Raw genomic sequence first — 22,120 nt, 5'->3', positions numbered from 1 at the left:
TTCTTTAGATTTAGAAATATCATTCAACAATAAAACTTCTAAATTAAAAAAATTCTCATTTTATTTTTAATTCGACTCGGTTTGAGTCAGTTTAGTTAATTTTAATTAATTTTGAGCCAAAATACTTATATTGTGTAACCAAAACAAAAATTGAAATTAAAAGTATACATATACATATAGTTTATAATCAATGTATTAGTAGAGAGATGCAATTAACAAAGTAAAATTATAGTTTAATTATATTAACTAAATATTGTTAATTTACGTACAAGTTAAATTAGGACAAAATCATGGCATGAATAAAGTATTTATTTTAATATAAATATTCGGTCTAATGACTAAAAAAAAAGATTAAACTTTGGCACTTTTAATAATTTTCGGCAATTCTTTTAATTGCTACAATTGATACTGCACAGTAATTTATTCTATACAATTGTGGCTCCGTCCATTAATCGTTACTACTATACTTATGTGGCTTAGTGGGACCTTCAATATAACATGTCACTTGTTGACGGTGAATTTAAAAGGTATGATTATTAAAAAAATTGGACAAAATTATTAAAAAGACTAAAATTCAGAGTTTTTTTAATCGTTAGGCCAAAGTTTGTTATCACTTCCTATGGCTCTGTGTCAGCATAGTAATGGTTGATGAATGAAGGCCATAATTGTTAAAAAAAATTATTTCACAGTATTAATTATAGCAATTAAAAGAATTAACCAAAATTATTAAAAAGGCTAAAGTTCTTTTTTTTTTTTTTAGTCATTACTATTAGGCCTAAATATTCATCTTATATATTTATCTTGATTGGACACGAGTCATAGTAAGTGATAATAAATAGTTTCCAATTAAAGACAAGATAAAAAAAATTTCACTCTATATATTAGGTCTCATTTATTATATTTAACAAGGATTTCTAAAAATTAGTCTTATACTTTTTTTTTTTGGAAAATTAAATTAGTCTTATTCTTACTATGTAAAATTAGATAAAATCCACATACGTAGGCTTAAATCTAATAGTAATAATTGTTCTTTTTTTCATTATGAATTACTATTTCTAATTTATTAATTATTTAAAATTTTATTTTTTTGCACATTAAATATTTTCTTTAAAGCTACCAAAAGTTAATAAAATGCAGCATTTTAAAAAAGAGAATTTGGACCTGTTTTTCTTTTTATCGGGATTCCAACTAAAGACTTTTGCAGTTCTAGAGAACGCAGCTACATGAAAATTAGAAATGGAGATTGAAAAGTTCAACGAATTGAAAGAACACAGTGAGCTACATAATATGAGTAGTCTTCCACTTACTAAATTGATGATAATCTTCTGATAAAAAAGTCTCGAATTTGAAATCTTTCACTCTTCATATAAGTAACAAGTCAATAAAATCACACGCGGATTAGTGATTTAAAACCGTTTCATTAGTAAATAATCAAAAGTCAATTACTAAATCAAAGAAATGGACCAAAAAAGATCACAAAGGAGTAGTTTGGAGTGTTGGTCTATTGTCTTGGTATTCTAAACAACATCACTTTGATAAGCCAAATAGTCATTATTGTGCAACAAAGTCAAACACCCAAGGCAAGGCATGAACAATAGCCATCTTTTGAAGATAATGAAAATTGATTGGGCAATTTCAACCACCTTACTTGTATTTCTAGCATTAGTGTTGAATATTTTACCAAGAGCTCACATGTGCCAACTTGCTTTAAAAATTATATATTGAAATTTGACCATTGATTTAAAAAATAAATAAATTGATAAATTGTTTTATTTTTGATATTGTGGGTTATAAAATAAGAAATAAATTTTTTTTTTTGATAGCACTTATTAAATTAATAAAAAATTTTCCAACGAAAATAATTCAAATTCGAAATGTTTTATTTTTTCACATACACACAAGTGAAAGGGCCAGATAAGTGAGAGAACTTTTAAATGTCATAGACAACCTTATAAACATGTGAAGTATGAATAAGTGCTATTAAGTTTGACCGTCTAACTTTTATATCTTTGCAATTGAATCAACAAGAAAATAAAAGGGAGTAAAGGAAAGATATTAAAATTTAATACTAAAATATATCAAAGTGGGAAGAAATAAAAGGGTATTTTCGTTATTTTAAAGATATAAGTACCGATTAGTTCTATTTCTTAAATCACAGGACCATACTGTAATTTTCTCTTATTTAATTAAATAGATAAGCATACTTTATGCTTTTTGCTTCTAGACAACCAATAATTAACAGAAACCATCCGTCAGCAGCTACGTCAAAGCGAAAGAGAAAGGAAGAGCCATAGTTTGGATGGTGCGGTTAATAGGACCAGATTCATTCATGTCGCGCTCCTGAACGCTAACCTGAAGGGGTCGCCGCCGCCGGGCTTGTGGTTGTTGGGCTCTTTAAAATCCCACTTGTCTTCATTTCATCCTCACCATTATTATTAGCAAAAAGAGTGATAAAAGTCCAAGTCTCTTACAAGTTACTGTAAATTAGTATTGAAGACACAATGCCAGAACAAGATCAAGAACAAGACACTATAATGTGTTGTCAATCTCCCAGTATTCCACTTCTCACCCCGTACAAGATGGGGAAGTTCAATCTTTCTCATAGGTAATGTACTAATTCTTTGATTCATATTGTGTGAATTTTGATGTTTTGTTGGGGATGATTTGCATTTAGTTGAGTGCTTGTGAAAAGTCCTAAATGAAATACTATTAGTGCTTGAATCTTGTTCTAAATTAGTTATTTTGTTGTTCATACACTTGAGTACTAGCTACTATCCAAACACTAACACTTTTATTATTCATTTATCAGCAATACCCTTCTGTAGAATAGGGATTGGATCTTAGAAATGGTGGAACTGTTTTCTGAAAAGTAAATGTATCTTATCCTAGGCATAGTTGATTCATTGCTCAATGATTTTAATCAAACTGTTAATGTATAAGTTGCTTGGCCTGTGTAATTTTTATCAAACTGTTCTAATGGATAAAGTCATAGGAAAGTCCTATAAGGATCAAGTTCTATTTGCTAACTTTTGGCTAAGAAAGTTAGAAGCTTTAATTATATTATTTCCTATTTAATGTCTCTTTTTCAGGGTTGTCCTAGCACCATTAACCAGGCAGAGATCCTACCACAATGTTCCTCAGCCACATGCCATTTTATATTATTCCCAAAGATCCACCAAAGGTGGTCTTCTTATATCTGAAGCAACCGGAGTTTCTGACACTGCTCAAGGGTAATTTTTGTTTTGTTGTTATCTGCCTAGTTTTTATGTTCAAAATTGTATAGGTAAAGTAAAGTTTGGTATCATTTGCTTTCTTAGCTTCAAGAATTTGAATTTTGATAATAATTAATGTTTTTGGTTTATTTGCATTTATTAATTGAAGGTATCCTGATACTCCTGGTATCTGGACCAAAGAACAAGTTGAGGCATGGAAACCAATTGTAGATGCTGTTCATGCGAAAGGCGGCATCTTCTTTTGTCAAATTTGGCATGTTGGAAGAGTGTCAAATTCAGGTACTTTCTTGTTTAAATTTGGTATATTGGTGTTGCTTCCATCACTTAAATTTTGTGCTTCTTTTGTCACTTTGGATGAACTTGAGTCTTGAGATTACTAAAAAGTCTTATGTTATATTCACCATTTCTCGACACTAGAGTTTCATCAGCACAATTTTTTTTGGCATGATACTTGGCCTTACTTGTGTTTTTTTGATATTGGGAAATAAAGTTTTTATTAAATCCTGCTTTTAACCTCTAGTGAAGTTTGTTGGTGGAATGAATTTCTGTTCCAAATGGCTATAAGAATCGATTCTTGATATTTTTAATGATTCTTAATTATTCTTTTGAAATTCATGCGGTAAAACTGCTTTATTTTATGAAGGCTTTGTTCTTTAAACCTGGATCTTTATTTTGTTTCTACTATCTCTGTTTAGGTTTTCAGCCAAATGAGCAGGCTCCAATCTCTTCAACAGACAAAGGTTTGACCCCTCAAATTCGAGCTAATGGCATTGATGCTGCACAGTTCACACCTCCAAGGCGACTAAGAACAGATGAAATTCCTCATATCGTGAATGATTTTAGACTTGCTGCAAGAAACGCCATAGAAGCTGGTAGGGTTTCTTTCAAAAGCAAAACGCTAATCACAAATGTCTCTCCCATGCACCAATGAGCTTTTTCCAATAGCATTTGGGTCATCCTTATGGATGTGTGGTCAACTCAGAAGTTTGAACTCCAGCTGAAGCCATAAAAAAAATCACATGCATGAATACACTCTCCGATACATAATTTATTTTTTCATTTCCTTTTTTTTTTTTTTTTTTTTTGACAGGTTTTGATGGAGTTGAGATCCATGGGGCTCATGGTTATCTTATTGACCAGTTTTTGAAAGATCAGGTGAATGATCGGACAGATCAATATGGTGGATCTCTAGAGAACCGCTGCCGTTTTGCTTTGGAAATAGTTGAAGCTGTATCTAATGAAATAGGGGCAGACAAAGTTGGAATCAGATTATCTCCATTTGCAAACTATGGGGAAGCAGGAGATTCAAATCCTAAAGCTTTAGGACTTTACATGGCGGAATCCTTGAACAAATATGGGATTGTTTACTGCCACATGGTTGAGCCAAGAATGAAAACAGTTGGAGAAAAATTTGAAAGCAAAGAAAGTCTTCTGCCCATGAGAAAAGCTTTTAAAGGTACTTTCATTGCTGCTGGAGGTTATGAAAGGGATGATGGAAACAAAGCTATAGAAGAAAACCGTGCAGATCTTATCGCTTATGGACGGAATTTCCTAGCAAATCCAGATTTACCAAAGAGATTTGAACTTAATGCTCCTCTCAACAAGTACAATAGAGCAACATTTTACATATCTGATCCTGTGATTGGTTATACTGATTATCCATTTCTTGAATCCATTGCTTGAGTTTGTTCTTGCGGGAGAATTAGAGCTTGTATGGTTTTATTATCCATCCTTTATGAGCTCTACTTTTCTAATAGAGGAGAGTTCACACGTGGGATGTTGAATTATATATTTTCATACATAAATGGAGATGAATAATATATAACATACCTTAAATTTGTGTAAAGAAATCAAAGTTGAATTGTTATCAGGAGTACAATTGCTTTAAAGGAAATATATATTGGTCTTTCTAAATGGGATAAAACTACAATGTCATTCACTACTAAACGACAAACTAAATTTCCCTAAAAGAATGACAAATTAAATGTATTGAAACATAAAGAAAATTAAACTCAATGTTGGTGATTGTATATTAATTATTCCCTCCGTCACAAAATATAAGTCGTTTAAGGTTTTCATAAGGATTAAGGAAGATATTAATATTCATAGATAATAACAAAATCAATAGTAAATTAACTAAATTATCTTTTATCCTCTATTTCTGGTGACATTGGGAATACATAAATCTCATTCTTTGAACGTGAGATTCAGGTTTCTTACATTGCATTACATTTAACCAAACATAACCTAAATACATTAAGTTCACATTACGGTGGATATTTTTAGGCTATGAGCATTGAGTATTGAGTCAGTTCATCTAATTTTGATGAAATTTTTAACTGATTTAAATTAATAAAACCAAATAAAGATTAATCGAACCATATCGAATAAGGAATCTGAACAGAAAGTAAACAAAATAAAGAATTAGTGTATTTCTCCTCTTTTCTCACAGTCTATACAATGGCTACTATTTATATTTACAAGTGTGTTGTATTTCCTTACTCTAGAACCTACTGTATTGTATACTATCTCATGTAACAGAATTACAGCTGTACAATATGGGTTAATGGGTTAGTTGGATTTGTTACATGGATTCGGGTTAAGTGAAACGGGTATGGTGTGTGGGTTTAATATAAATACAAAATATTATGTTTTAGTTTTAGGTTTTCTGATTTTGGTTAGAACGGCAGCTTCTCGATTCTTCCTTCTTGCTTTGCTATTGATGTTGTCCCTTAGGCTATTCATACTCGTTCACGCCCCCCTCAAGGTGGAGCTGGGGTAACGAAACCAAGCCCAACTTGACAGTCATCAGCCGAAATCTGGAGATGGGTAACAGTTTGGTGAAGAAGTCAACGAGTTGTGACTCTAAAGGGAGATGCTTTGGGTCGATAAGGCCAGCTTGAATATAGTGTCGAGTGAGATGGCAGTCGATGTCGATATGCTTTGTGCGCTCGTGATAAACAGGATTGGCGGCAATATGCAGCGCCGCTTGGTTGTCGCAGAATAAAGGTACTGGCGTTTTTACTTTTACCCGCAGATCTGTTAGTATTTTGTCAATCCAAATGATTTCACACACTGTATTAGCCATGGCTCTGTATTCTGCTTCAGCAGAAGAGCGACTGACCACCTACTGTTTTTTTATTTTCCATGACACAATAGAGGAACCCATGAATATACAGCAGCCTGTGAGTGACCGTCGAGTTTCGGGGCAAGCCCCCCAGTCAGCATCACAGTATGCTTTAAGATCAAGCGTAGATGAAGTAGGGAAGAACAATTTCAAAGCTGTTGTGGAGGCTAAGTAACGGAGAACATGAGAAGCAACTACCATGTGACCCTGACAAGGGTTTTGCATGTGTTGAGACAACTGCTGTATTAAGTAAGTGATGTCTGGTCTGGTGAAGCTCAAGTAAAGTAGTCTCCCCACTAACCTTCTACAACAGTCTGGTTCTGTGAGTAATGGTCCCATGTTTGCTTGAAGCTTTTAACCTTATACTAATGGCGTGGATGCATGTTTTGCTTGCTGTATGTTTGAATCTAACAGCATGTCTTGAATGAATTTCTGCTGTGATAAGTAGATGCCATCAGTAGACCGTAGGATTTCAATTCCCAAGAAAAATCTTGCATCACCTAGGTCCTTTATAGTAAATTTAGAGTGTAGAAACTCCTTAATGTTGCATACAAGTTGAATGTTAGGCCCAGCAACTAAAATGTCATCCATATAGACAATAAGCACTAGAAAGTAATTATCTTCCCCTTTTATGAATAAGCAGTGGTCATTCACTGACTGTTGAAATCCGTACTGGAGTAATGTGTTTGTCAACTACTGGTTCCACATTCTGCCAGCTTGCTTAAGTCCATAAAGTGACTTAGTCAATTTGCACACTTGGCCTTTAGAAGCCTTAGAATAGCCAGCTGGAGGTTGCATGAAGATATCTTCATCAATATAACCATGTAGGTAGGCATTGTTAATATCAAGTTGATGAAGAGTCCATTGATATTTAGCTACTAGGGTAAACAGGATCCTTACAGTCACCATTTTAGCAACAGGAGAAAAGCTGTCATTGTAATCAATGCCCTGTTTTTGATTGAACCCTTTAGCAACCAGGCGAGCCTTATACCTGTCTATAGTCCCATCTTGTTTGTATTTGACTCTGTAGACCGATCGGTATCCAATGGCCCTTTTCCCTTTAGGTAACTCAGTTAAGACCCAAGTACCATTATCTTCTAACGCTTTTAGATCAGTTTGCATTGCTTGCACCCAATTTTCATTAAAAATAGCATGATTATATGATAATGGTTCTGATTTTGTTGACATTAGATGCAAAAGATGCATATGCATGTGAATAGGGTGAGTTGGGTAGGAAATGTGTGGAATTTGAATTTGCACAATTGGTTACATAATCTATCATCCAAGCTGGTTGCCTTGAATTTCTTGTGCTTCTTCTAAGTGGTTGAACTGGTTGTTCTGGTTGTAAAGTCTGAGCAAGTTCTTTCTGGTTATTTTGTATGTATTGTTGGTGTTCTGGTTCAGGTGCTGTTGTAGTCTGTTGTCTTGTTTGGTCAAGGGTAGTCATATTTTCATGTGTTGCTGGTATTATGGTTTCAGGTATAGTGTTTGTGTGTTCTGGAATTTGTTGGTCATTGTCATCTAAACAGTCTGGTATCTTAAATGTACATGACTCAAGAAGGGTGTTGTGATGGAAGGGGTAAACTGTTTCCTTGAACACAACATCCCCTGAGTAGAAAATCTGCTTAGAGTGCATGTCATATAGCTTGTAACTCTTCTGTTGAGCCTCATAACCCAGTAATACACATGGTTTAGCTCTAGGATCAAACTTGTCTTTGTGTGGTTTAGTATTAGTTGCAAAACACAAGCAGCCAATAACTCTTAAGTGTTTCAGGTCTGATTGTATTTGGTTTAGTTTTTCAAAAGGGCTTAACCATTCTAAGAGTGCGGATGGCACTCTATTGGTTAGGTAAACAGCAGATAGGAGAACCTCATACCAAAAGGTCTTAGGAAACTTAGCCTGAAATAGAAGGGCTCTCCCAATGTTCAAAATTTCTTTATGTTTTCTCTCCACTCTCCCATTTTGTTGTGGAGAATAAGGGCAAGATAGTTGATGTGTAATTCCTTTAGAAAGGAACAATGTCTTTACTACATGATTCACAAACTCAGTACCATTATCAGTCCTTATTGTTTTGATTCTGGTATGAAACTGGGTGTCTATTAGGTTAGTAAAGTGGTCAAGAATTGAGTGGACTTGTTGTTTATTTGGTAACATGTAGGCCCATGTGTATCTACTATAGTCATCCACTATAGTAATCATGTCTCTGGCACCAGTTAAAGAAGTGATAGGATAGGGTCCCCATAGGTCAGTATGTACTAAATCAAACATGCCTTTAGCAATATTACAACTTGGATAAAATGGCAATCTTTGTTGCTTTGCAAGAGGGCAAACACTACATTCAAAAGAACCACTGTTTGTATCTAAATTTATTAAATGATTTTGTCTAGCCATAGAAATATGACCCAATCTAAGGCCCATAACAGTTTCAAATGATCATCATGTTTAGTACAAGTAAGTAAAGCTTTAATAGTAGTAATAGGTACAAAACACTTCTTATCAAGAAAATATAAGCCTCCATACAACTTGCCAATAGCTACTACTTCATCAGTCTGCAAATCCTATAACAAACAATGGTTAGGTAGTGTTTTCACTGATAGTGCATTGTCCTTTGTAAGGGCTGATGCAGACAACAAATTGCATTTGAATGTTGGTATATATAACACGTCATTTAATACCAGTCTATCATGTATTATGACCTTGCCAACATGCGTTATAGTTCTTGTGGAGTTATCAGGTAGAGTTACTGTTCTAGGTTTAGGTAATTTGGTTAATGTATGAAATAGATTATGCATGTATGTCATATGATCAGTTGCACCAGTGTCAACAATCCATGGAAGTAATTCATACTTGTCATGCACATTATAATGAAAATGAGAGATAATACCTACAAAACTGACTGCATTAGCTGTAGGTGTATCCCCTGCCTTATCATCATACTGCATCTTGCCTTTGATTGCATGCTGGACCTCCATTCTCACCATTTTGGATACATCATTCTCATTGTCTCCTGAGTTAACACTCAATTGTTCATCATCTACTTGTCCATAATGTGCTTGAGCTTTCTTCTTCTTTTTGAGTTCAATAAACCAATCTGGATAACCAGTTAGTTTAAAACAAGTCTCTCTAGTGTGGCCAGTCCCATTGTAGTGATCACAGTGCTTGTCAGCTTTAGATCTGGAATTATTCTTGTATTTCTACTGTTGTAGTTTGATTTTTGCACATACATTGCACTGCTATTCTCACTTGAGTCATAGATTGCAGTATTCACCTCCCTCTGTTTTTCAACACTTAGTACCATTGAATAGCCCTTGCTCATGCTTGGAAATGGATCCATAAGTAGAATTTGGTTTTTAACATTGTCATATGTATCATTCAGTCCTAAGAGGAACTGCATAAGTTTCTTCTCACCATCTAGATCTGGGGCTGCTCTCATAACACCACAGGTACACCTTTCTACAATTCCACAGGTGCATTTGGGAATGGGCCTTAAACAAGCCAACTCATCCCAGAGTATTTTCAGCTTAGTGTAGTAATTGGCTACTGTTTGGTTACCTTGCATAGTTACTGAAATATCTTTCCTTATTTGGTAAATCATAGGTCCATTAGATTCACCATACTTGGTGGTCAGTTCATTCCAAAGATCCTTGGAACTTGGATAATACAGAAATGACTCAACTAGATCTTTAGAAATAGAGTTCAAGATCCAAGATGTTACCAGATTGTCGATCCTCTGCCATCTCTTTCTCAATGGAGACCCAACTGCAGGTTCCTGTTCTTCACCAGTGACAAATTCATATTTGTCCCTAGCCTTCAAGGCTATGGTCATAGATCTGCTCCATGACAAGAAATTACGGCCATTCAAGGAAATATTAATGAGGTTTGAAGCTGAATTTTCAGATGCTGAAACCTTATAAGTCTCTGATTCAACATTTGTGTTTTCATTGTTTTGATTATAAGTTTCTGCCATTAATTTCAGGAAAGGAAGCTTGAAGAAAGCTTTAGAACTTCAGATATCAGAGGAGGCTGTGATACCATAAAAAGAAAGTAAACAAGTGTATTTCTCCTCTTTTCTCAAAGTCTGGGTGCTATTTATATTTACAATTGTGCTATATTTCCTTACTCTGGAACCTACTGTATTGTATACTATCTCATGTAACAAAATTACAGTTGTATAATATGGGTTAATGGGTGAGTTGGATTTGTTACACAGATTCAGGTTAAGTGAAACAGGTATGGTGTGTGGGTTTAATATAAATAAAAAATGTTATCTTTTAGTTTTAGGTTTTCTGATTTTGGTTAGAATAGCAGCCTCTTGATTCTTCCTTCTTGCTTTGTTGCTGATGTTGGCCCTTAGGCTGTTCATACTCTTTCACGCCCCCCTCAAGGTGGAGCTGGGGTAACGAAACCAAGCCCAACTTGACAATTAGAATCTAATCGAATTTAATTGAATTATTAGAGTATATGATTATTTAGTCCTTATGATTTAGCAAAACCTGCAAGTTATGACCTCTATTTTTAAAAATCAATTACATAAGCTATCAATTTTATTATGATCAACTAAATAACCTTCCATGAAAGTTTTTGCTGATTTTTTTTTTTTTTTTGTTAATCAATTGAAGAAAATTAAATAAAAAAATTTTTTTATTTTCATTTACTGGAATTTTGATGATGTCTTTAATGCTTTTATTTATCTTCTTTATCACTTTTTATTATTTGGTCCCTATGCATAGTAAAACTAGTACACGGATGGAGTTGGTCATGGTATTGGGTAGAGTACAGATTTAGAACAAGAGGGCTTCAGCAAATCTTCTTTAAATAAGTTTTGTAAATTAAAAAATTTTTACTCTCAACTTCTATCTAATAATTTAATCTAAAAAAAAAATCAGATTTTCTAAATTAAAAGTAGTGATACTTAGGATAAAAGAAAAAGGTTTAAAGTTTGATTTTTTAGTAGTGTGTAAAAAAAGAATAAAAATAAAACAAAAAAGTTAAAAACCCTTGTTAAAAATTAAATTAAACGATAATATAATAAAGAGACCACTTAATTTTTTTGAAAATAAAAATTTCTATTTACAAGTTTTAGTAAATTATGAAAACTAAAGCTCCATTTATTTGCATAAAATAACTTACTGAAAAATATTTTTCAGGAAAAATATTTTCCAAATAACTTGTTTTTGTTGTTTGGTTGTAATATTGAAAATTAGTTAAAATATTAAAGTCTTTTATCTCATAAAACCATAAAAATATTAATAATAATAGAAATTTTATAAGTTAAAATTTTATTCTTAAATATGAAAAGAATGCAAAAAAAATATATATATAAATTATGAAAGTCGGTGATGGTGGCAGGTGATAAATGGTGACTGGTAGTAGTGACTATGATGATTAAAATATTAAAAAATATGGATTTATAAGATTTGTCAATATCCGGAAAATGTTTTACTCTCTCGCAAATGGAAAGTTGTTTTCCTTAAAAAATGAGTTAATTTTCCTTTGACCAGAAAAATATTTTCCATTGACTTATTTTTTTGAACGTCACAAAAAACGGAAAATTGTAGAAAATATTTTCTTGCAAATTATTTTACGAAAACAAATAGAGCTTCAATAATAGTTCGCTTTCAATTAACTTACTCTAACTTTCAATTAACATACTCTAACTGGGGCATGTTCGGCAAAACACATTTTATTAAAAGTTAAAAGGAATAGTATTTCATAATCTGTTGTCTCAAATTCTAAACATTAATATAAATACTACATCACCACCAAAATAAACATAACAAAGATAGTGTTTTGACCATAGTTAAAATGTTAAATGCTACAGGAAAAATTATTGTCGAATAAAACTTAATCCAATTAGGTTCATGTTCAACCTAATTCACAAACTATGATTTCTTTTGTTGCAAAATGTTGGAATTAATGGACATGTATGCATACATGACTAGTGTATTCAGTTCTAAATGTGTTTAATTAATTAATACTATTTAATTATTATTCTAATTGATTACAATGAAGTTTGAATCTACCATAGACAAGAGGAGTAGTTTGTTATTTGTGATTACTTCTAAGATGAGTAACCTAGTAATATAAGGGTAATGGTTTTTCATCTGTTGCGCTATAAAAGGTAGGTATTTAACCCATCCACTTTTACATATCATGTATAAATATATGATCATGTAATTCTAACACAAAAGATTCATGTGAAAATTAAATGACAATAAAAGAAAGACCACCAAATAATTTCATCTAATTATATAAAATAATAATAATGATAAAATACCAAGCCAAATAATTATATTAAATATTCATTAATAATATTTAGTTTAAGGACAACATTATTGGGAACATTCCATCTCATAAGCAACCTACATATATAATAATAATAATAATAATTGATATATAACAATCCATTAAACTTCAAATTCAACCAAAACATCTTACAGACTATATTACTTATATATGCATAAACCCATCAAACTATTTCTAAAACTGAAATATCTCATTTTGTATAGTTAGTGGATCTGGAATATTAGTGGTCATTGATGCAAAGTCAGTAATCTCGATATTCTCCTCTATCTGCAAAAAATAATAATAAAAAAAAATATTATATAGCGGTAAGATTCATGTGTTTCTACATAATTTTTTAATTTTTATTGAATAGGTAATGATATTATTATTATTATTACCTTATCTTAGAGATATTGATTTGCAGCTTTCAGAATTCCTTCCTAGAGACCAAAAATTAATTTATTTGATTAACTATTGTTTTATAGCTTATGCTTTTATGTGAAAAAAAAAAAAAGAACATGGTAAGAAATATCTCATGAAAAATATTTCTATTATCAATTATAATTTCACCTCAATTACTTCTTAAATGTAGTGATATGAATGACAATTTTTTTTTTTTTTTTTTTGAGAATAAATGATAATATTTTAAATCAAGTATCAATGTTTAAAATTGAAAATCTCTCCCTTTATACTAAAAATAAATTAGAAAGCAAAACTACCAAACAATTAGTCAACTAATATCAAAATTAATTAATTTGAAATATTATAATAAAAATAAAAAATAGAAAGTAATACTAATTAAATTAACAATCTCAAATAATAATTCAACAACATTAAGGACTGTTAGTACAAATATTCGAAAATGAGATTAATTTGAAGCTGAATTAAAACTGACAGTTTATGTAAAAGGTTTTTACATCATTAGATAAAAAGAACTAAGTCTTAAAAACATAGCATTAGGGGTGGCCACGGTTCCGGAACCACTGGTTTGGGTTCCGGTTACGGTTTGGAACCGAACGGTTTCAATTTCGATTTCGATTCCGGTTCCTTAACGGTTCCAAAATCATCGATTTTTCGACGGTTCCTACCGGTTTTAGATCGGTTCTGGTCGGTTTCGGATGATTCCGGCTGGTTTCAGACGGAACTGAAACAATCGGTTCTGACTGGAACTGAAACCGCTGTTTCACGGTTCCAAAACTGGTGGAATCGAAATCGAACCGGTTCGGACCGGTTCCAGTTCTGGTTCAGACCGATTTCTGTTCCTACCGGTTTCGGTTCCAGTTCCCACCGGTTCGGAACCGATGGTTCTAGTTCCGAAAACCGGATTTTGGCCACCCCTACATAGCATATAATTTATCTACAATAACAAATATAAAAAAATGGTTACATACAAATATTGAAAATGATAACATTATTTTTAATTGGTTATGTAAATAATAAAATGTAAAATATTATATTTAACATTTTCATTCAGCAATACCATCTCTGTACTCGTAAAATCTCTACTATTGTTAAAGGACACACTCCATAATCGTGATACCCTTTTTATGAAATACCCCGAATTTTTATTTTTGAAACTTTTGAATTTTTATTAAATCAAAAATCAGAAATTTTGATCGGGTGGGCTGCAAGTAGAATAAAATCTCAATTTGAGCCCAAGTTTGCGAGTTGGGCCTAAGCCGAAATATATCATCGGAAATTTTTGATTTGAGAACAGTTAAAATTTTCGAGAAATAATATAAAACTACAGCAATTTAATCTATTATGAATATATATAAATTAATTTTCCTAAAATCAAAATATTGTTACTATTAATATTTTTATTATTATTATCGAGTAAATAGAGAAAATATTACGGAACCGAACTAAACAGTTAAAATAAATTGAACCAGACCCAAAAATCATTTTAATTTGTCGAGAACCACACGAATAATCCAAAAAACCGAGTGAAAAACTTGAAAATCAAACGAAATGAGACCAAATCACTAAATCGGACCAAACCGGTTTGAATCGAACCGGAATGGCCTAGAGTTTGCTAGAAACCGCCTTTCTCCTTTCTTTTTTTTCTTTTCTCTTCTTCTTCTTCAGCGCGCGACAGCCCCCTCCACCCTCTTCCTTCCCGTTTTCCGGCCAAACGGCCATGGATTCAGGCGCAACAACAGTCTGAATCCATCTTCTCGACGAGGGGAGCTCCATTATGGCCTCTGGTTGTGCGATTGAGAGTGTGAATGGAAGAAATCGAGCCAAAATATTCCGACACCGCCGCGTCAAGTATTTTGGCGAATCCCGTCGACGCCGGCAAAGACACTCCATGAAATGACCACCAATCGACTCCTTGCTTCCGAGCGAGTCTTCCTCTTCCATTGATTTCGGCGATAGGGCTCAACCGACGGAAACGCCATGGATGGCAGTGGCAAAGCAACTGTCGGGGGTCATTTCTGGCCAGAAAGGGCACGCCCAGTTCAAGTGGATCACGGAATCGGAGTCCCCATAAGATTTTGAGCATTTTGGTATAAGCGCTGCTCAAATCTGGCCACAACCGGTTTTCCGGCCACCGTGCACGGCGGCCGGAGGTTCGGTGACCGGCCGGCGACACTCCAGCGAGGCCCTGAGAGACAGAATTCTCTACTCTTCGCGCTGATCATGGAATCGCCGCCCGATTCTCAATTGGTACGTTCTAAGACCAGTTTCTTTATCTTCGGTATAAATTATAAACTTAATAATTATTAGTTAATTAAATTGAATTTGGATGAATAATCAAACACATATAATTTTGTTAAGAAGTAATCAGTATAATATTGATGTAAGCTAATTTAGGAATTTGGATAAATATTGTTAGGAGAAGTTATAAATTAAGGCTTAGTCAAGTGAATAGTTTTAGAGCAATTAATAGTATCATTGAATCATGCTTGGAGGTTAATATAATTTGTTAATTAGTTAATTTGGAACTATTAAGTGTATATATATATGTGAGTTTGATTAGAAATTCGGTTCTAGTATTGGTATGAAGAAAGAAAGACATGTATAAATTATAAATGATTTATGGGATATATTTATATACTTGTGTATGCAATGGTTGAGCTTGAAGTTTTATATGTGAGGTACAAATTAAAGAATATAGAAAAGAATCAATCATGAAAGCTAATTATGCACTTATGCTTATATATGTATCTATGCACTCAAGGACTAATCAAACACATTATTTAAAGGTAAATTGTTGTTTGATATCATGGTCCAATGAAGTTGTAAATTTAATTCTTGCTAAGGATTGGTTAGTTAATGTGTAATATATAATTTTGATATCGAAAAACTCCGAATTTAGTTAATGATTATTGAATACATAAGCTATAGTTTTATATGATTGTTAAGGGTCTGTATTAGATAGTTTAACTAGTAACGTGTGGAGGTTAAGCAAATAGTTATTTTTCACTTATTTGCTTATTTATTTATTTACTTAATGTTATATAGTAAGTTAAAGTTTGACATTGACGATTAAATATTGATGTGATTATTTTGGATGGAGGAAGGGAAATAAATTTGTTTAATTGCCCGATGGATGGGCTGTGTGTATTGATTGAAAAATACTTAGTGTTATTGGGAGTTATTGAGATATTTAAACAGGTTGGATAGTCCCATTTTTAGGGGAGGTGCTGTCGAAATTTCGATAGAACTTAGACTAGTTTAATTGACAACATAATTAATAAGTTTATTTAGATTAATTCTATAATTTAATACATGATAAATAAGTGCTCTAATTATTTCATTATCATCATTATTTATTTAATTATTCAATTACTTATTTATTTTCATTATTATTGTTTGTTAATATTATTTATCTATTTGTTTGCATTTGAGTATGAAAGTCTAATCGTGCATTGCATTCCGATGTGTAACTGATCAATATGTTTGCATTTAATTGCAATGCTTGATTAGTTGTGATGTGACAATGCTTTGCCATGTTTGTGTGTGATTGGGATGAAGTGGGTCACCATGGGTTTGTGAGACCTTTACCGTTATATGGATCCTGATTACCGTTATCGTTATATACCGTCACCATTATATGGATCCATTACCGTTAGCCGAGTAAATGGGAGATCGGCGCCCCCGTGTGCACCTACCGTTAACCACAGGATGGCCGCTCGTCGTTGCGCATTGGACAATCTAGATTTGATCGTAGCCCACAGGGTGGCCTCCTGTTGTGAGCGCCTGATGATCTAGATTGGATGGAGACCACCGGGTTGCCTCCTGTTGGTATATATATATATATATATATATATATATATATATATATATATATAAAGAGAGGGAATGGAAAAACAATGAGAGGGCTGGTCAAGTGAGGATTAGACCGGTCGGCCAGTATGGGGGATCGGCTCCCTGGTGCACACGTAAGTGGATGAGCCATGTGGGAGGACGGCTCATCGGGGTTTCGGTGACGCCACTGACCAATTTCCACGTGATGTGAATATATGAAGATGTTAATGATTGTGAGTGCTGGTGATTTGCCATTTGTGTGACTGGCTGCGTGAGCATATAATTAGTCGGATGACTAGATTGATATGTTTACATATTTGTGTGACCGCGTGTGTTGTGCAATAATTATTACTCCTTAGAAAACTCACATGTCTTATTTGATTTTTCAGGAAGTAAGTTTTTCTTTAATCCGATTTAGGCTATGTTTCTTCGGCGCAGGGCAATAGAAGAAAAATTTTCCAGTTTCTTAAATTATTTTACTATGTAATTATATGTATAAAAAGCTATGTATACCAAGTAGTTAGTGACTCCGCAGTTGTAGAATTTGTGTACAATTAGTCATGTATTAACATAGATGATATAATTATGTGAGCCCATATTAAAAATGTGACGTATTGTTAATTGGGCCCGAACTGTGGAATGTTGTAGCTGATAAATTTGGGCCGAGACTTAATAGAATCTTGAGGTTTATTTTCCTATAAGTATGGGCTGAATGTTTAAAATTATATTGAAATAGTAAATTTTTAGTGTTTCAGGCTTACTACGGGCCTCGGGGGCCTTAAGCTTACCTGGGCTCTAGTGCCGGTCCGGCCCATGAAATTGGGTCGTGACATTTTATTTTCCAATCATCTCTATTTGTATTCAAATTTTCAATTATATCGTACTTTTCACTTCTGTTTCATAGTTTACGGCTGCAAAAAAATGTTAAATAATCTTTAAAAAAGGAGACAAAAAAAAAAGTTTGAGTAAAATTTACTTACTCCATTAGTGAAAATAGTTGAAATGCAGAAAATTCTGAATTTAAAAAAAAAAAGAATAATATATTTAAAAAGAGGGACCAATACACTTTTGTCAAAAATACATGAAAATATAGTGAGACAACTTATATATATAGTATTTTTAAGAAAGTTTTTTTTTTTTTGAGTGAGCAATTTAAAATTTTTTAAAAAATTAAACGAAAACACTAATAAAACTGCACAAATAAACAAATCAAATATTAAAAACATTAATACACTAATAAAGTGTTGAAATATTTTTGTAACTTCACAAATTTGAAGCCATTAATACACGAAAACGTTTGTTATTAAACTTTATCATTTTTTGAAAACTAATAATTAATAATAATAACTTAAAACCATTAATACATTAAATAATCAAGTCAAACTAAACCAAAAACACTAATTCAAAATAAATTCAAACCAAAGCCATATATTAAATAATCAAATCAAACCAAATCAAAAACACTAATTCAAAATAAATCCAAACCAAACCAATACATTAATACATTGAATAATCAAACCAAATCAAATCAGAAACACTAATTGTAAAATTCACATCAAACCAAACCACACTAATACATTAATACATTAAATAATCAAATCAAACCATGTCAAGTGGAAGCCTAATTGGATAAATATATCACATGTCAAAATAAAATGCCAAGTAGATATGCCACATGTCAACTTTCTAGGGAAAAAAAATGCTTGCTATATATATATATATATATATATATATATATATATATATATATATATATATTGATTTTGTAGTACGTTTTTTTTTTTTTTGAAAAAGATGAATTTGTGATTAAATTTTTTATATGATGATTGAATTTAATTGATATTAAAAAGATATTTAACTTTAATTTTTAATTAAGATTTATTCTTTTTTTTTGGATTATTATGTATGATATTCTTATAGCTAATGCTTATTTTATATCAATGAAATTAAAGATTTTAATATAATAAAATAAAGAAAGCTTTAATGTATTTTTGAAATTCTATATTTCATTATTTTGTACTTATCATATATTTATTTAGTATTTTTTATGAAATATTTATTTAATATTGATAAATAATTATCTACGCATCTCGATGACTACTCATAAATATATACATTTTGATAACACTAAATATATACTAAAGATATTTTCCTGTTATAAATATTAACTGTAATATAAATATATATATTTTGATAATTATTTATAATTACATACTAATATATTTATGATTACACTAATTTATATAGTAATATTCTATTAAATATATTTATGATTAGATATACTTGATAGTTATTTATATTGATATTATATTTTTGATTATACATCTTGATATACTAAATATACAACTCTATATTTCAGAATTTTATACTCTTTGTTATTTTCTATACATCTTTTTTTTTAAAAAAAAAGTTATTTAGTATTTATAAATTTTATATTTTTAATTGGATTTAAAAATATATTTAAAATACTATATATAAAACCCGTTTAAACCATATTAAACCGATCACACTCTCTGATCCAGCGAACTCTACCTTTACGGTTCATTCTCCAATTCCGTTCTCAGAATATTGCCTATGATTAAAGAAGAGAAGAAACGACTTATTTTGTCAAGAGTAGCGAATTTCTCTCTCTCATGGTGGCATGTCATTTCTCTTTCTTTTGCATCTCTATTCCAAATGCATGACTTGATCAAGTCGAGTAAACCAGCAATAAAGTTTAACAAGGTGCTTAATAATAGCCCTTTGATCGTGATGTAATGCTTCCGTTCTGAGAACTTCTTAGGATCGAGGGCCTCAATTAGGGATGATCATGGATCGGATCGGATTATGAAAAATCCATATCCGATTCGCGAAGATATTCTCATATATCCATGTCTATATCCACTCCACTCGAATTCGGATCGAATATTATCCGTTTTTATTATGTTTAAAAGAAAAATAAAAAATAATTATTTAGTAAAAATTCATATTATTTATTGTGCTTGAAAATACAAAAATTCTTAACAATAATTGAAATATTGTATAATATGATATTAGAAGAGACTTTAAGAATTATTAAGCGCAAAAAAAATGCATGCTAGTGGTCGTAATACTCGACTTATATTCTTTTATTTGAAATAGAGATTAAAAAAAATGTGAAAATGGTGAAAGAGTTGGAGATAATGATTTAAAATATGTATAAATAGAAAAGAAAGAAAAATAGAATAGAGCCAACTGCACATTTAGAATTATAATCAACAATTTTAGAAATATAAGAAAAACATAAAATTACCTTTTGCGGAATGAATTCTGATCGGATTATGCTATATCCATATCCGATCCATATCTGCGCAGATTTTATTTTAAAAATCTATATATGATCCACCACTATTTGGATCAAATTTATCCGCTTCATTCGAATCAATCAGAGCAAATATCCAATGGATCGGCTCATTTGATCATCCCTGGCCTCAATTGTCTTGGAATCGAAAAGCAACAATGGCTTTGATATCTCCATCCCGATCATGCAAGAATTTTGGGTTAGTCAAAGTTCTTTGAAGATGAGAGCTTCAAAATGGATGAGGTACATCTTTATTTTTATTTTTTATTTTTTTGAGAAAATTTTATTAAAAGGAAACTGTACACAAATATGAAATATAAATCAATCTATTTCTATATTTTTGTAAAGTAAATCTAATAATAAACCACTCATACAAAAAATAAAAAAAAACACAAACTTTGATTTGAAATAACCGATTAAATTGATAAAGCATAATACATGTGCCATAAGCGATCACTCATTCCACTTGGTGGCTATTTATGATCACTGTTAGATTTCATGGTCTTTCTACAAATCTGATCTGATTATCTTCAAATTTCTTCCTTCGTCAAAAAGGAGATTTGTGCTTCTTTCTGTATAACCATCCAAATAGCAAAATATCATAAATAAAACTACCATAATGGTGATAACAAAACGACTAGATCTGAAAATAAAATCTCAAAATATGAGCAACAATAATCCCAACATATGGATAATAATAATTCAGATATGTATCAAAAGACACAAAGCTGAGAATTATTTAGAAAAAAAAAAAAAACAAACTAAGGAAAACAAGGGGTGACCACCGATGATATTTCACGGTGACTGGCTATGGAAAAAGAAAAGAAAGATTTTAGTTTTTTTTTTTTTTCCCCTTAGAGAGAGACCGCAGAAAAAAGGATGGCTGAGTATTCAGCAAATTTAATTGTGAGAAGGTGTAGGTGCATTTTATTTCTTTTATTAAAAGTACTTATAAATTAGTTTTATCTTATAGTTACTTCTCTATAATTTTACCTTTATAATTACATTTATTAGTGATTATTGTTAAAAAACAAAACAAAATATAGAAGTCGTAAATTTGCCATCTCTAATATAAAATTATGGAAAAAACTTACCTCGATCAGGTTGGCAGGTCCACGGTTTCACTTATGAATCAAATCAACGAAATTAAAGATCGTTACTGAAACGAGAATGTTTTTTACCATACACATAGAAAAAAAATATAATTGAAATATTTTTTTAAAAATTCTTAATTTTATTTATTTAGTTCATAAATGAGATTATAGACCCGATTCAAATAAGTATTTTTATAAAATCATTGATTCATTCACCCTGGCAATAGGAGTCGTGATCCCAATGTGTTACGACTCAAGTTATACAAGCTTCTATCAATCACCAAAAATAAATTACTTTTTCATTTAAAAACAAAAATTACTTTTCTAAAGCGGAGGCCATTGCCCCCTCCAAGTTGTGCAAATTTCTATCAATTACCAAAAAAAAAAAAATTACTTTTCTAAAGCCCGGGTGGGGGGGGGGGGGGGGTGGGGGGCATTGCTTCCTCTAGGCCATCTTCATTCCTTCAGTGGTTACGTCAATAGAGTTGTGCAAAAAATATTTTCTCAAAATATAAATAATGAGTAAAATATTAATAATATCTTAAACTTTGCAATTTTTAAATTTATACCCGAATTTAAATTTTACCACTGTGGCACCCAATTTCATATTTTGATTATAATTGAATCCCAATCTCAAATTAGAGATTCTTGAAGGCTCAATGCATAAATTCACTCATATACTTTTCACAAAAAATCTTGACGCTCTCAACTTTTATTTTGATTCATTGAATACTTCAACTTATAAAATTGTACATGTTAAATACTTATTGAAAAATTATTGTACCTATTAAATACTTTATTTTATCT

At 31.6% G+C, this 22,120-nt stretch overlaps 1 protein-coding gene and 1 long non-coding RNA gene across 2 annotated transcripts; both read left to right on the top strand.

Annotated features, from left to right (window-relative positions):
- Window positions 1-2,247: 2,247 nt before the first annotated feature.
- On the top strand, window positions 2,248-5,088 carry LOC105638249 (putative 12-oxophytodienoate reductase 11). Its single transcript, XM_037640799.2, has 5 exons — window positions 2,248-2,605; window positions 3,090-3,230; window positions 3,382-3,512; window positions 3,929-4,105; window positions 4,324-5,088. The coding sequence occupies exons 1-5, from the start codon at window positions 2,502-2,504 to the stop codon at window positions 4,914-4,916; spliced, it is 1,146 nt and encodes a 381-aa protein (XP_037496727.2). The 5' UTR covers window positions 2,248-2,501; the 3' UTR covers window positions 4,917-5,088.
- Window positions 5,089-14,630: 9,542 nt separating this feature from the next.
- Window positions 14,631-17,601, top strand: LOC149493908 (uncharacterized). Its single transcript, XR_016322740.1, has 2 exons — window positions 14,631-15,316; window positions 17,290-17,601. It is a non-coding gene; the product is annotated as an uncharacterized LOC149493908 (long non-coding RNA).
- Window positions 17,602-22,120: the final 4,519 nt, after the last annotated feature.

The sequence above is a fragment of the Jatropha curcas genome, chromosome 9 (assembly GCF_041381405.1).
Source record: "Jatropha curcas cultivar XTBG-Jc1 chromosome 9, XTBG_Jcur_1.0, whole genome shotgun sequence".
In the NCBI taxonomy this organism is placed as follows: Eukaryota; Viridiplantae; Streptophyta; class Magnoliopsida; order Malpighiales; family Euphorbiaceae; genus Jatropha; species Jatropha curcas.
Note: the sequence above shows the minus strand (reverse complement) of the source record. Positions and strands in the feature narration are given on the sequence as shown.

Coding starts and splice junctions, on each gene's coding strand:
- LOC105638249 (XM_037640799.2), top strand. CDS start 2,502: ATGCCAGAACAAGATCAAGAACAAGACACTATAATGTGTTGTCAATCT. Junction 3,231..3,381: donor GTTTCTGACACTGCTCAAGG/GTAATTTTTGTT, acceptor TATTAATTGAAG/GTATCCTGATACTCCTGGTA. Junction 4,106..4,323: donor AAGAAACGCCATAGAAGCTG/GTAGGGTTTCTT, acceptor TTTTTTTGACAG/GTTTTGATGGAGTTGAGATC.